General features: G+C 39.2%; 1 protein-coding gene across 4 annotated transcripts in view; it reads right to left on the bottom strand.

Moving 5' to 3' along the window:
• LOC107556323 (potassium voltage-gated channel subfamily D member 3-like) overlaps positions 1 to 13,400 on the bottom strand; it is a 99,030-nt gene extending 85,630 nt beyond the window's left edge. For 3 of the 4 annotated variants that reach the window (XM_016239406.1, XM_016239405.1, XM_016239403.1), the window contains exons 1-2: positions 13,067 to 13,400; positions 10,909 to 12,085 (exon numbers count right to left, since the gene is read on the bottom strand). In XM_016239406.1, coding sequence (XP_016094892.1) covers positions 10,909 to 12,011 — 1,103 coding nt within the window. In that variant the 5' untranslated portion in view covers positions 12,012 to 12,085; positions 13,067 to 13,400. The remainder of the gene's footprint in view (positions 1 to 10,908; positions 12,086 to 13,066) is intronic. The other variant, XM_016239404.1, reaches the window with a different exon arrangement.
• Between the last annotated feature and the right edge of the window lie 2,876 nt (positions 13,401 to 16,276).

A 16,276-nucleotide genomic window follows, 5' to 3' on the forward strand; every position in this document is an offset into this window, starting at 1 on the left:
AATGAATCGAAATAAAGCACTTACTGAAACTTACTTAAACTTTGTTTACCTGCATGTCATGTGACCATACCCAACGTCAAAGCACCATGAACATGCAAATGTGATACTTCATTATTAAAATATTTATTTTACTACCCAGCTCTGCATACTAGCATACTATTCTTACTATTTCTGCAATATATACTGTAGTATAAAACAAAGTCATTTGAATTTCATGTGCATAGACTGTATGGGCAACCTACTACTAGGGCTGTCCTCGACTAAGGATTTTTCTGGTCGACTTGTAGTCATTCATTTTAAGCATTAGTCGACTAATCACACGTTTATTAATAAACCATTTAAATCATTATTATGAGCCTTTAATTGCCTACGTAGCCTAATATGTGCTCAAGCGCACGAATAAAGCTTGCCACAGCGCACCGGCAGAAACATGATTATGAATGTGTCAGGGAAAAACGGTAAGGAGACTGCATTAACATTTTAATAATTTGATAAACTAGTGCTTTCTTTGTTTTCAGTTTAAGAGATGAATTTGGCGACACTGACTCGTCATTTCTGCTGCGCCTGTATGCATCTTTCATACGAATTACATAATCTGAGAATATTTGTTTTCCATTTGAATTGGTTTATTTGAAAGTAGGCATTTCACTCTCTACAGATATATTTTTCATGTCCGTAAGGTAAAGATATACATGGTGTTTCACGGTCAAGTTCACAGAGAACGAGACGGCAGAAAGAGCATCATGTTTGCTTTCATTATTTCACAAAAGCTCAATTTGTTGTTATTGTGAGTGCACACTAATAAACATAGCGTCTTTACAGATTTGAAAGATGTATTACTCTTATCTGTATGAGCAAAAATTACCAGTATTTTAAGAGTAAGTGAGTGCACCGGCGCCTCCATCTGTCATGCAGTGTGCGCGCTACTGTTCAGTTTCCGCACAGACACTTGAATAGCGCACATTTGTCTAGGTTAACATTAGATTGAGCGGCCATGTAACGTTGCTAATACTTACATATTTCAGATGATAAGCCATATTTGAGGTCGATGAATGATAGGCGAGCGTTTGGATGTCCTGCCCGATCTACTGTATTACCGTAGACTAGCCGTTAACGATCTGTTAGTCACGGACTGCGTGTTTTTTTTTGTTTTTTTCTGCTACTAATAAAATTTCGGTCGACCAAGCCTCTTCTGGCCTCTTCAATAAATGCTGCCTAGTTGAGATTTCTTTCAAAAACATTTCAAAAATCTTACCAACCCCAAACATTTGAATATTTTTTTCAAAATACTGCAGTGTTTTAGGATTCAGTATGCAGTCAGCTAGTATTCCATTCTGGATGTATTGACACGTACTTTCTCTCTCTTTCTGCACCGGCGCCTCCATCTGTCATGCAGTGTGCGCGCTACTGTTCAGTTTTCAGACATTTGTCTAGGTTAACATTAGATTGAGCGGCCATGTAACGTTGCTAATACTTACATATTTCAGATGATAAGCCATATTTGAGGTCGATGAATGATAGGCGAGCGTTTGGATGTCCTGCCCGATCTACTGTATTACCGTAGACTAGCCGTTAACGATCTGTTAGTCACGGACTGCGTGTTTTTTTTTGTTTTTTTCTGCTACTAATAAAATTTCGGTCGACCAAGCCTCTTCTGGCCTCTTCAATAAATGCTGCCTAGTTGAGATTTCTTTCAAAAACATTTCAAAAATCTTACCAACCCCAAACATTTGAATATTTTTTTCAAAATACTGCAGTGTTTTAGGATTCAGTATGCAGTCAGCTAGTATTCCATTCTGGATGTATTGACACGTACTTTCTCTCTCTTTCTCTTTTCCCACATTCAGATGAAGGTGAAGATAGGAAAAGATATGTCCTCTAGCTGACACTCGCAGCAACCTACATGTTCCAGCATACAAACTTTAGCTGTAAAAACTCAAGTTTCTTAGTGGGGTAATAAAAAGAAACTTAATTCAAGACATATTCTGGTTTTTGTTTACCATTTGGTTTAGGATAAACTTTGTTTAGGATACAGGTTTAAATACAGATCAAGAATATGAATTTTGCAGTGTTCAGTCAGCATTCGGTCACACGTCCTCTCTTATTTACTAAAGTTGGATCTCGGAAGCTGGTAGGTGCAACAAACCACATTTTCACTCCAGAGTCCATGGGTATTTGTTTTTATGAACACTAGTTCAGAGCAGCAGGAGCTATCACTGCAGAGTCATTAATTAATTTGTTGCCATGGGCAACTAATATCAGGAGTAAACATAAACACCACACAGAAGTGATGATTGTTTAGTGACATTAGAACCAGCATCAACCAGCTGGGGACAAAAAGGATCCGCGGGAGACAGAAGGATAGCTGCGGGTCTGTCTGTGAGTGTGTGTTGGCTTGTGCGTGTGCATCAGTATGTATGAAGTGTTGCTGCTGCAGTCATGTGACTGTCAAACCATCCATTTCATGTCTCTGAATGAGTCACTAATGATGATTAAACTGAAGCCCAAAGACAAAAACAACAGACATTTATCCAAGTTTATTCAATGCAGCACAAGCAACGTTTTGATCCCGTCACACACACATGCACATACAAAACACACACACACACACACACACACACGCACAGAAACATATGCACAGCCCTGAGCAGCAGCAGCTGGTGGTGGTTTTGGAGTGAAATCATTATTCAGTGTGACAGTAGCAGATTCATTACCAGCTCACTAATGATGATTAAACTGAAGCCCAAAGACAAAAACAACAGACATTTATCCAAGTTTATTCAATGCAGCACAAGCAACGTTTTGATCCCGTCACACACACATGCACATACAAAACACACACACACACACACACGCACAGAAACATATGCACAGCCCTGAGCAGCAGCAGCTGGTGGTGGTTTTGGAGTGAAATCATTATTCAGTGTGACAGTAGCAGATTCATTACCAGCAGTTAAGATGACAGTGGTCAATGATCAAATGCATTAAACAGAAACATTCAGAGGAAGAGACGTTTATTTCTGTCAGTCACAGATTCTTCCTCTTCCTCTGTGCATTTCTTCTTGCTCTCTTTCAGATTTGAAAAGAAAAGAATAGAATAGAATACATTGGCATATGACTAAAACAATCCTAGCTTTTCATCCTTATTCTTTATTAGTAAAAATGTCTGTCCTAACCAGCAATGTTGCCTCACCAACACTTAAATCCAGGGATCCAGGGACCATCAGACCAGAGGATCCAAAAAAAGTAAAATAATTGAATGTAATAATAATAACAACAACAATAATATGCTAAATGCATAAAATATTATTTAATGTTATTATTATTCTAAGTACATTCCTGCTCATCTTAATATTTATTAAGTCTACAGTATATTTTAAATCTACAGTTTTCTTTTATTCTTATTTTTTCTTTTATCCTTTTCCATACCTATATTTATATATAATTTCCTTGTGTTTGTATTCTTTAATAATTGCACTGTCCATGGAGCGGACCTGACTTACATTTTTACTGCTGGTCATATATTCTCTATAATAACCATGTATGTGACAAATAAAAAATCTTGAATCTTGAAATAAGTTTAATTTACCAAATTTGACATTTATTTTTGTTTCATTCTAAATAATGCTTGGAAATCATTAAGATTAATACAATTATTTTATTCTACTGACAGCTGCAGATTGAACTTTTTAGTGTGATCTGAAAGTAAATATTTTCCAGACAATGTGACCCTATCAGTGAAATCCAGGCTAAAGTCTCAAAATCTAATTATGAGAAAACAAGCATCAAAGTTTGATTTCAGCCATTAATTTCACTATGATTTCAGTTTTTCAGTTACTCAGTCAATATTAAAGATATCAAGGTTACATTTTCATAGAATGTTCTTTGCCTTATGAAGGAAGATTTTATGTAGAAAATCACAAAAAAAGACTTGTTACAATTTTATTAAATTATATAGCTGCCTTTATATTTTAGGAAGGAGGTCTCTTGCAAAGCGATCAACATATTTTGGGGGTCCGTGGCATCAGAAAGTCTGAAAAAGGTATTAAACATCACACATTGATAAGGCGAGATTGATTCCTTATGAAAGTCTTTAAAACAATATTTTAAGAGGTGCTATATACAAACTTTTAGTTAGTTTTTATTTTACTTGGATACAGTAAAAAACAGAACCTGTAAAAGAGAGCGCTTTGTCGGCAATGAATGAAGTTTTGAAATGTATTCATTATGCTGTCTTTCCATGTCGTGAGACTAATCTGTCAGACATCTGCTCTTAACTACTCCATGTGTTTGAGTGACAAATAACCTTCTGAAACCTTCACGATTCAGTGTGTAGATCATCTAGACTCAACAGAGAGACAGAAACCCAAACGCGAAGCGATTACAGACGAAAATAGCACAGGAGAGCAAAATCATACGTTTACAGCACACACAGAAACTCTGTCAGGGGAAAATGTGAGTGTCTGTATGTAAGCGGGACAATACTGTGATTGTCATATTTAAGATGATCACACAGCTGTGTAATATTCCTTATGAAAGTCTTTAAAACAATATTTTAAGAGGTGCTATACAAACTTTTAGTTAGTTTTTATTTTACTTGGATACAGTAAAAAACAGAACCTGTAAAAGAGAGCGATTTGTCGGCAATGAATGAAGTTTTGAAATGTATTCATTATGCTGTCTTTCCATGTCGTGAGACTAATCTGTCAGACATCTGCTCTTAACTACTCCATGTGTTTGAGTGACAAATAACCTTCTGAAACCTTCACGATTCAGTGTGTAGATCATCTAGACTCAACAGAGAGACAGAAACCCAAACGCGAAGCGATTACAGACGAAAATAGCACAGGAGAGCAAAATCATACGTTTACAGCACACACAGAAACTCTGTCAGGGGAAAATGTGAGTGTCTGTATGTAAGCGGGACAATACTGTGATTGTCATATTTAAGATGATCACACAGCTGTGTAACTTTTGCACGGTCATTTGCACATAGCGGCACAAAAAAAACATCATCATCAGCAGCAGCATCATTCATTCATTCTCTCTGTAGTTTTAATGAGCTTTTTATGACAATGAACACACAGATTCTCTCCATACAAACATTATGGGTTAATGAATACTCTCATATATGACTTCCAAGAGCCTTCCAAGATATATCAGCTTATGGGAATTTCAGCAGGAAACAATGATCATTCCCCATGCTGAGAAGAAGGATGGCAATTTGTACACCTGTCATAAGCACTCTATATACAGCATACAATCAAGGTTGGCGCTACAGGAGGGCATCCAGAGGCATTGCTCCCTCAGTCATACCATCCAAAATGTCATATTTGACCAAACTATTATGTTTTTCTCATGCATTTTACTCTATTTAATAGCCGCAATGTGCGAAAATGAATGCATCAGTAAATTATTTGTGAAAGAATTTGCTTTGAGCAGTGGTGGATCCTGGCATATGCGATTATACAGAGTGACCTAGAGCAGTAGCGTTCTCTGGGGTGATGAGGGGTGCACATATACAGCTTTGAGATAAATATTCGGGCAGTTTGACAGGACTGAAAATGAATTGTAACCTAGTGGGTATCTTTCTCTGAGCAGCTCCCTAGGTTTTAGTTCACTGCCCCCTCACTTCGGGCTGCTATGTGTCTGCTCCATAGAAATAGGATAAGTGCTCATGGAAAAAAAAGCCTCTTTACCTGCTAGAAGCCTAAAATGGAAGAGAGATGATAAAAGCGGCATATAGTACAGGTCAAGGTTATCACAAAATTGTTCCCTGACAAAAGGGAATTGAACTTGAAACCTTTATCAGTCTGTAGTGACATTCACACCACTGTATCAGCAAGCAGCAATGCGACTATTGATAATCCTTTGTATTTTTTAAAATTCCTAATTGCATTTATTAATCTTATTTATATATGTATTTAGCTAGCAAGACAGAAAGGTATGAATTTTAGTTGGAGCTTAGGCTCAAATAAAGAAAATAATATAAAGAAAATTAAGAAATGTTATGTGTAGGGTTTTTACATTTTTGGGTGCCAACTCTGCATACATTTTACAGCACAGAATAATCTCTGAACTCAGAGTTGATCATCAGAGTTGATAGCATACTAGGATTTTTTGGAGTGGTATTTTCTGAGATTTCAAAGGTCAGATGTTGCTTTGACTGTCACTTTCCTCCCATGACCTTTCATTAAAGTGGAGAGCTTGACCTAACACCTGTAATCTTTCCTCATTCCTTCTGTTGACAGCTTTAAACCAGCAGAAAACACAAACAAAGGCACGGCAAATCGGTATAAAACCCTCCGAAATCCAGACATCTATGACCGGTGACCACAAGATCAACTGAAATTGGCATTGGGTTGAAAGCTTGTTGAAATAAATGCATGGGTAATGGATTTATAATGCTCTTTTTACTGGATGCAGGGTAACAATACCTTCCTTCATTGATGCTCCCATTACATGTCATCAGATCTGATCGCTAATGGGGGAAGTGTGTGTTTATGGAAGGCTGATGGGATGAAACGGCAGCAATTTGGCCATCATAGAAACTCTAAACCTCCCGGAACACAGAGCCTTTGAATGAAGAGAGGCAAAAGCCCAAACAAACAAATGAATCTTTATCTTTCTTTTTACTCATTTGAATTTCATAGATTCTCTTTGTGCTGCATGATGAAATGCACCACATGAAAATTGTACAGATAAAGAGAGGCTGCTATTGAATTAATTTTATTTATTTATTTTTTTAGAGATGGATATGGGGATATGAATGTAGCATCTAGAGAGCTCAAGGTTAGAATTCACTGTGTGGGGGGAAAAAAGAGAGAATTGATTGGATTGGATACTTGAGTTTTTTACTTTTGTTATTGCTTTAAAGGATCAGTTCTCCCAAAAATGAAACTTTATATATATATATATATATATATATATATATAATTTATTTTCAGACATCAGTTTCTTGTCACATTCAAATTGGTTGTCATAGTAACGACACTAATTTGTGGAGATTCAGCGCATTGTGAGTTCCACAAATCTGAATGCATTGTTTGTAAATTGACTGTTAAGATACAATTTTTTGCAATGTATTATCTGTAATACAATTATAGCCACTGGATGCCGGTATAGCTCTATGTAACAATCCCTAGTTGCTAAGAAATTGTCATCACACATAAATTAATTTTATTACATTTAGATTTGGATGTTTAGATATTATCAATGGCAGAACCCATTGATCTAATGGCATTGTTGAGTGATCTAAATGCAAATTTTGCATACAACAATCAGAGGCAGCAATTGACAGAGCTCTGATCCAATGGCATACAGGCATCGTCAGATTGACAGTACTCTAGCGCAATGATGTTGGGGGATCCAGTGTGGGCAGCAATAATATTTCAGGGTAGCCGTGCCACTCTTTATCACAACCCTGCTAAAATGTAGCGCCAGTACGTGCGCTCATTGGTGCCCCCTCCAGCTGGTGGCACCCTAGGCGACCGCTTAGCTTGCCTATGCATAGAAACGGTACTGTCTCACATATTTCCATTTAAACACACTCACATGGTATCTCCTTGAGAGCATGGTGTTGAGAATTTCACTTCTCCATGTACTGCACAGCAGATCAAGAGCATTAGCAACACAAAAGTCTCCTTTGTGCAACTGGAAGTCGAATTTTACTGATTTTTGTTCTCTGCTGCTCTAACACAACCCCTGACAACAAACGTCATGAGCGAAATAGCTATTCTGAACTCAGTGACCCCCCACGCACACACAGAGACATATGTTGCCTTACCGATCCGAAACGCTTCGGTTTGACACCCTGCAGCTGTGGGTGATTATCATCATTCACCCTTGCTAATGGATTCAACCTTATTCGTCTTTCTGTCCCTTATCCTCTTCTCCCTCATCCTTTGTTCTAATTAATCAATGCTTCTGATCAGTATCGACAGAGCATGTTCACCTACTAACAGAGCAATAGAAGCAATGTTGAATCGAGAGAGAGTCAACCACGTATTGGGTCAGAATGGTGAGTCTGGATCTATTCAAACGAGGGCGTGAATTTTGAGTGTCATGTTAATTAAAGCTTGTGGTAACAACTGAAAGCCCTCATTAGCAGGGTGATTTTCTTCACGGCAACATTAGCGTGCAGAATGCATAGGTCCGTAACATAGAGAGCATATCTTAACCAGTAAAACTACTGCAAGGCAAGAGGCTAATAAGGTACCAATACACAGAATTAGAGAGAGAGAGGGAATTAAAATGATATTTCAGGTGCATCTCTCATAAGCCACTGTGTTGTAAAGCACACTAGAGATTTGTTTTTCTTTAAAGGTCAGTTAGAATATGCTACTCCACCTAAAGGTCAAAACCATCTTATTAACGCAAATAAATAAATAAATCAATAAGCAAACATCCATTCTCTCCCCATTTGCCTCTGTAAATCCCCAATCCCCCAGCAGCCTCCTGTTTTTACAGAAGAAACAGTGTAAAACCCCAAAGTAATTTCAAAACAGACTCTGCCCTCATACGGTCCAAATCTCTCTCTCTCTAACGGCATTAAAGCGCAGATAAAACCCTGCCTGGACCTGACGTGGATGTTCCACTGTGTTCAGGGCCAGATTAACAAATGGACCATGATGCAACTGAATCAGTGCTTGGACAATTTATGCAACACAAAATCTGATGTTTCACTGCAGGACACGCAACATAGGGTTTGCAGTCATTCGGTCTCATTCACTCATATGCCAAAGGTTAATCCCGTAGCAAAAACAAACCACAAAAAAGATGGTATTAATATCTCAGTTGTTTCTCCTAGATAGCAATGTGATTGTATGGTGAGCAAATGGAGATCCAAGAGTCTCCTGCTTCTCAGACTTTTTGTTTTCAGAGGAATAAATGTATTTTCTAGAAATTCAGAAAAAAACCTTAGATATCGGCAAACAAAGTTTGCAATCAAAAAGATGAAGATTTCAAATATTTATCAAATTCTTCATATCTGTTTGAATTAGACTTCACATTGATTTTTATTGCACTGTACTCCCATTGTATGTCAACTGTCACATTAATGTAATTTTTTTTTATTTCTTCTATGGAATTTTAGGAGACTTTATTGATTTTTCATTAATGCTTGTATGTAAATATCAGCTTTGTCTTTGTTTCTCCTAAACTTCCTAGTGATGCACTGATACTTCTCGCTGATATTACTAAGCTGATAATTATTTACATTGTAGCTGATAACCCATAAATGCAAATGTAAAATGCTATACATGGATCTCTGGTGTGAATGTAGTAATGTGTAATGAGATCTGCGCTATTCTGAAGTCCATGTAAAACTAGCCAACACATTAACACAACAATAAGGAAAATATATAGGGTTATAGTTCAACATAGTGCCCACAATGACCTGTTAAGAGATTCGGTCATGCACATATACACCGATAACTCTCAAACGAAAGCTTAAATAAGTAATTATGTGTCTAACCATTTGTAATTCTACCTCAGAAAAAGACAGTCACCTGAACACGGACCCAACTGTATTCATTATGGACCAAACCATTTGGCAATGTAACATTCATGAGTTACTGTCCACAATAAGTGAAGTCCTTAATCTTGTTGTTTTGGGGTCACAGGGCTCACAGACAGGTGCTTCAGCCAATGATCAGCCATCTAAACAGGAAGTCAAAGACCGTTTTGACTTCAGCTCTGGTTTCAAAGCCACAGTGACACAGCAGCTACATACAGTACATATGATAGTAGCTGTAGCAGCATATATATAGCCGATTACTCAAGTCATATGCCGTCTAATCACTCAAAATAATCACTTAAATTAATCCTCCACATTCTCTTAAAACCAAATGTGTCAAATGTCTACTTGCATCAGTCATGAACACACAAATAAATGGCCTGTGATTTATGACGGGCAGGGTTGAAGTAAATGGGGCTATACAGCTCTGCAGTTGCCTTCTGTTGTTAATGTGAGGGATAAACGCTGAAGGATGTTCCTCTGCTTGCTTCACACACGCTTAAATATTAATTGGTGCATAATAGGGATGAATAAAGTCTAGCCTGGGGCAGTGAGTTAAATCCAAACCTACCGCTGCTTCAGGCAGGCATGACTGCAGTCAGCAACCATGGCCATTAGGGTTAGATGCTAATAGCAGTTAACTCAGAAAAGAAAGAAAATCCACAAGCTGCAGGGAAACGGCTTCTCTTTCGATGAGGTGTAATGTTATACTGTAAACAGTTGTGTTTGTTTAAGTTGCACTTTGGTGGTTTAAAAGACCTTGTACATGGGTGTACTTAAAGGGATAGTTCACCCAACAAAGGACAATTCTGTCATCATTTACTCACCCACATGATGCTCCAAATGTGTATGACTTACTTTATTCTGCATAACACAAATGAAGAATGTCAACACTGGACCCTATTAACTTTCACTGTATGAACTAAAACATTCTTAAAATGTCTTCTTCTGTGTTGTGCAGTCATACAGATTTGGAACGACACGAGAGTGAGTAAACTATGGCAGAATTCTTAATTCTACTGTCAGAAAGGTTGTGCAAAAATTTTACCTTTAGGGGTACAACAGTTCGTCACTGAGGCAGTACCCTTAAATGGACAACTTTGTACCTTATCAACCCCTAAACGGTGCATATTAGTGCCTTTTAGAGTAGTTATATGTACCCCTAAAGTTGTATTTTGAACTCTTTAGGGGTAAATAAGGTAAAATGTTGTCCCTAAAAGGTGGCAAGCTCCTGTACCCCTGAATGTACAATTTCTGCACACAGTGATGAGTGGACTATCCCTTTAAGACTTAACCTCTAAATTGCATGAGGGGTGTGGCTTGATGTGCATTCAGGGTTAAAAAGTGTACAAATATACAGAGAGAAGTCATTCAGAGACAAAATGACTCACCCCAGCGTTGTCATGGTTACAATGGTGTACCAGAAGGAGGCCGGGATGCTGGTGAACTTGCTGGACGAGGAGCCTTTCTCAGCGTAGAACATGACTGTGGCAAAGATGATGATGGCCATGGTGAGGGAGAAGAGGAGGAAACCGAGCTCGGACGCGCAGCTCTTAAGTGTGTAGCCAAGGATACGGAGACCCTGGGAGTGGCGGGAGAATTTAAAGATCCGGAAGACGCGGAACACCCGTAGCGTGACGAAAGCTCCGCTTACGTCCTCGTTGTTGGTCATGACGAGCCCAATGTAATACGGCAAGATGGCCACCACATCGATAATGCTCATCACGCTTCTCATGAAGCGGTACCTGCTGGGCGCCGCGAACAGTCGCATCAGATACTCCACCGTAAAGATCATTACGCAAGCCGTGTCCATGCAGAAAAACGCCTCTGTGTAGCGCTCACCGCAGGGGATGTCTCTCTGGTTCGGCATAGAACCGCAAGGAACCGTCTCAACCACATTGGTGATGACAGATATGGCGATGAAGAATCCGGTTACGTAGTAGAAAACCAGCGCCATGGTGCTAGTGTGCGGGTTCTCGAAGGCCCTCCACATGGTCTCGCGGAAAGTCATGTTGGGGAGTTTGCTGTCTTTGTTGTCCTCAAGGTCGTCCATAAGACGCTCCACGTTCTCCCTCTTGCGGTCCTTGTACTCTTCGTAACAGCAGTCGCTGATGATTTCGGGAATGATTCCAAAGAACGCCAGCTCCTCGTCGTAAGCAGAGATGCACTCATAGCGCGGGTAGTGCAGCTTCCCTGTGCGGTAGAAGTTAAGAATACTTCTGAACAAATCCGGATCTCTGTCAAAGAAATACTCCCTAGTTTCCTCATTGAAGAAGAATTCTTTTTCGGAGCTCCCCAGGAGCGTATCAGGGTAACGGTCTAACGTGTTGCGCCAGGTCTGGAAGCGCCGGCCACTGACGTTGAGGATAATAAGCTCGTCCTGATGCTTGTTCTTATTGGTCGGTGCGACGGGCATGGGCAGGTTGGCCACGGGCATCCATCCTATGGCCGCCGCCCGAGCAAAGGGGAGCCAGGCTGCCACTCCAGCAGCCATGGGGACTCCGGCTGGGGTCGAGGGGACCAGATCAAACACCTTCACAACCAGCTTGACATTAGATTAGACCCCATCTACATAGAGAGAGACAGGAAGATGGGAAGATAGGAGCGAGTGAGAGGTTGGCAAATGTGGGAGGACAGGAAGAGGAGAGAGTTCCAGTGGGAGAGAGTGAGACAGATGTGAAATGGGAGTGAAAAGATGGCAAGAGCGAACAGGATGCCAACAGAATAGAGAGGCAGAGGTAAAAGGGAAGCAATCATGTAGAGTACAGTAAAAAGAAGTACAGAAAAACAAAAATGCAAGATATGGAGAGGGAAGAACCGACAAAAAGTGGTAGACTGTATCAGACCTCAAACCTTAAGCCTATTATTTAGAATCACTCTTTCTCCCTCAAAGCAAAGTACAAAATAGATAAAACAGCAAAACAAGACAGTTGTCCATTTTTATCATTTATAGCCCATACTTTGCATATATTCTGACACTAATATACTGTATTCTAACATACTGTAACGCTGCACTAATAGTATAGTTTTAAAGACAATTGAATAATAACATCTGTTTTACCAGACAGGTTTTACCACGTCTGTTTTTACAGTAACAGCCCATATACAACATTATTGAACACATGCATCATGACAATTCGTAAAGAAAGCTGATTTTAAAACCATTTATTCTCAGCTCATTTAAGAGAGACCCCAAAGGGTAAGAGACGGTTTGTGCTCGAGACACAGAGCCCTTCAGCAACTGCAGTTAGAAACAGATGCGAACCTGTTGAGCTTAATGCAAAACAATAAAACGCCACGAAATATCGGTCGCTAAACACTGACAGTGCTGTAGTTCGTACTTTACAAGCATCAAGATTTGCGCTCTTAACACTTCAACTGCGGTTATCCACAGCTGCGCCTTACTAAATATTGTATAACATGAACAAGGCTAATCAATATTATTATTACTATAATAGTAATTATTATTATTATTGTTATTAATAATAATGGTCCAAATGGTAAAACACAGCAAACTCGTTTTCAACAGTTGAATTTTTTGTTACTTACCCATGAAAAATCTTTGAACTTTTCATTCATTCAGCTACATTTATGACATTTCCTCCTGACATCACTTCGAAAGTGTTCGCCGAAACATTAATGATTAAAAGAGAAAACAAAAACCCAAGTGAAAGAGTAAAACAATAAGGGACTAACCAGCGTGATTGAAGCAGCGGAAAATAATAGTTTAGTTTCTTATTTGGGTCCCTCAGTCACATCCTGCGCTGTTTAATGATCCATTTGCTCGGACGGACAGAAATGCCGCACCGACCGCTCGCGCGCTCGAAGTGACTTCCCCGAGGATGCTCGGCTGATGGATAGAGGTGGTAGTCTTTTCCCAACCTATCTCTCTCTCGTTCTCTCTCTCTCGCTCTTCTCTACATACACCAGCACACTCCCGTTCTCCCGCCCCGAGGTCTCTCTGCTGCCAGGTCTCGCGCTCTCTAGTTAGGCGCTGCGCGCGCGATCCGTGGAGCAGAGAGAGCGCGAGACGCACAGAGGCAGTATATACTCGCTTTCGCGCCACTCTGTTTGACAGCGCGCTGATTTCACCTTACTTTATAGTGCCAAGTATAGAAACCAATATAGAAATGAGGATGAGGTAATTGATTTGCAAAGTCATTCGCAGCCCAGATTTTAACCATCCATATTCAAAGATGACATTCAAAACGACTTCTCATTCTCATATTGATTCGTAATGCTAAATTTAAGTAAAGCTTAAATCAGAAAGTATTAACGCAGATGTATCAGAAAAACTATCAGGATTACAAAAAGGTTTGTGTGTGTCATGATTCACATTATGTTTATCTGTTTTAATCTTTTGTGTGATGCAAGACATTGATGCAACAAATTTTAAATCAGAAAGTATTAACGCAGATGTATCAGAAAAACTATCAGGATTACAAAAAGGTTTGTGTGTGTCATGATTCACATAATGTTTATCTGTTTTAATCTTTTGTGTGATGCAAGACATTGATGCAACAAATTACTAAAACGATGTGTGTGTGTGTGTGTGTGTGTGTGTGTGTGTGTGTTGAGAGAAACGTATAAATGTTGTAGGCTAAATACATTTAAAGTAGGCTACTCATTAGTATTTGAAGGGCTCGTAAATTGGCCAAGTCATGTTATAGCTACAACTTTAAATGTAATAATGATAATGTTCATGTGAGTGTTATTATGGTGGTCTCGCTCAGCCAGACCTTTGACTAGACTGCAAAAGGTCGGGTCGATAGCTTATTTTAGCCAAGAACCGCCCGCTTAGACAGAAAGAGCTGTTTGACTAATGTGTAAAGCAATCAGTCACAGTTCGTTTTGCTTATAGATGTTAGGTACGGGGCTATTTTAACTATTTTGTAACGCAATTATAGGCTGATATTCAAAATAATATTCAAATAATGACGCAGCTGTTTAAGAAATAGCGGAAAATGTATAAACACTATGTATAATGTAGTGGGAAAATAAGAAAACAATTCGTAAAACAAACCATTCTCTCTAGTTTAATTGCTATTAAGTGCCTCAAGCAAAACTCTGATTATCTTTTAAAGATTTGATGTCACCGTCTTGACAAACTTTGGAAAATCCAGTGATTATTTTGCTTGTAACCTGAAAGAATAAGACTGTGGGCATTCATGCATTCATAATTATCCTTCTGCTGTCATTTAATAGCAATTAATTTGTGTTTTTTGGACCAAAATCTTAACCAGTCCTGCAAATTAATGAGCAAACACAAAGCCATATGCACTGCTGTTCTCCATGCCCAAAATCAGGCCACTGGAATTTCATTTCTGTTCTCCTCTTATTGTGTACATGTGAGTTATTTATATCCCTCTTTTTTTCTCATGTAACGTCCTTCAAACGTGGCTCAGTGGATGAATCCTCAGCAGTTATCGGCTTTGGAAATCCTTGATGGATTTAGTGTGCTGGCGTGCCTTGTGATGGAAGCGTGTTGTTGAGTGTGGAGCGGGTTCTGATATGTGTAACCACAGATTCGCTGCTTCAGTAAGCAATAGAAAGCCTAATTAACTCTGCTGGGACTCTCAGCTCTCAAAGTGGGCCTGAAGGTTCTGAAGAATACCAATAAACTCAGATCAGTGGCGACAGTGTAAAAATGCACCCTAAATGCATACTTTTTCAGTTGAGTGAACAGCTGTGCTTTTTCTAAAAAACAAAAATACAGAAAATACAAATACAACTCCACAAAATTCCTTCGTAATACACTTATTCGTTCCTGAAGTAATTATAAAGCCTGTAGTCTAGTGTAACTTATTTCGGACAGACACAAGAAAGCACTATCTTAAGGGAGTAAGGAAAGAGTTTTGCCTGAAGGCCCCTCTAAAATATCCTGTCAAAGAGAATAGACTGATCAATAGCATCCAACAATGTGTTTAAATTTACAATCACAGGCACGGAAACTCGTCCACTGTCTGCGGGTAAAAGGAAACCATTAATCAATTTAACTACAGCCATTTCAGTGATCTGACGGGGAGCAAAACCAGACTGCAGTAATTCACGTAATTACAGGCTGTGTAAATGATCGTGGTAATATAATTTAATGTTTTAATGTAAATAGTAAATGTAAGGTTAGGTGATGGGTGCAGCTTGAGTGTGGCTGATGTTTTCGCTTCCTCTGAAGCTGTATAGTCAGGCACTTTCCTCCAGCAGGAGGTTTTAAGGAAGTAAGGTGAGCGAACTCGGTTCAGTTGTCTCCTCTAACCTCGCTGTGAACACACCAGGGGCCTGTCGTAGACAGATTGGTCACTTTTAGCGCTCTGCTGAGAGTGACACATCAGAGCAATGGAGTGCAGTTCAGTTGTGATTCATGCTGATGTGCATTTAGCTCTGAGTCACAAATTCATAAATTCTGATTTTTATATCACAGTGGCCAAAGTGAGTCACAAATAGTGCCCTCAAAAGTGCAGTGAGAAATTGCTGAAAAAGTAGTGCACTAGTGTATGTGTATGTGTGTGTGTGTGTGTGTGTGTGTATCGTAGACAGATTGGTCACTTTTAGCGCTCTGCTGAGAGTGACACATCAGAGCAATGGAGTGCAGTTCAGTTGTGATTCATGCTGATGTGCATTTAGCTCTGAGTCACAAATTCATAAATTTTTATATCACAGTGGCCAAAGTGAGTCACAAATAGTGCCCTCAAAAGTGCAGTGAGAAATTGCTGATAAATTAGTGCACTAGTGTATGTGTATGTGTGTGTGTGTGTGTGTGTG

This window comes from Sinocyclocheilus grahami, unplaced genomic scaffold, assembly GCF_001515645.1.
Source record: "Sinocyclocheilus grahami isolate Dianchi unplaced genomic scaffold, SAMN03320097.WGS_v1.1 scaffold564.1, whole genome shotgun sequence".
In the NCBI taxonomy this organism is placed as follows: domain Eukaryota; kingdom Metazoa; phylum Chordata; class Actinopteri; order Cypriniformes; family Cyprinidae; genus Sinocyclocheilus; species Sinocyclocheilus grahami.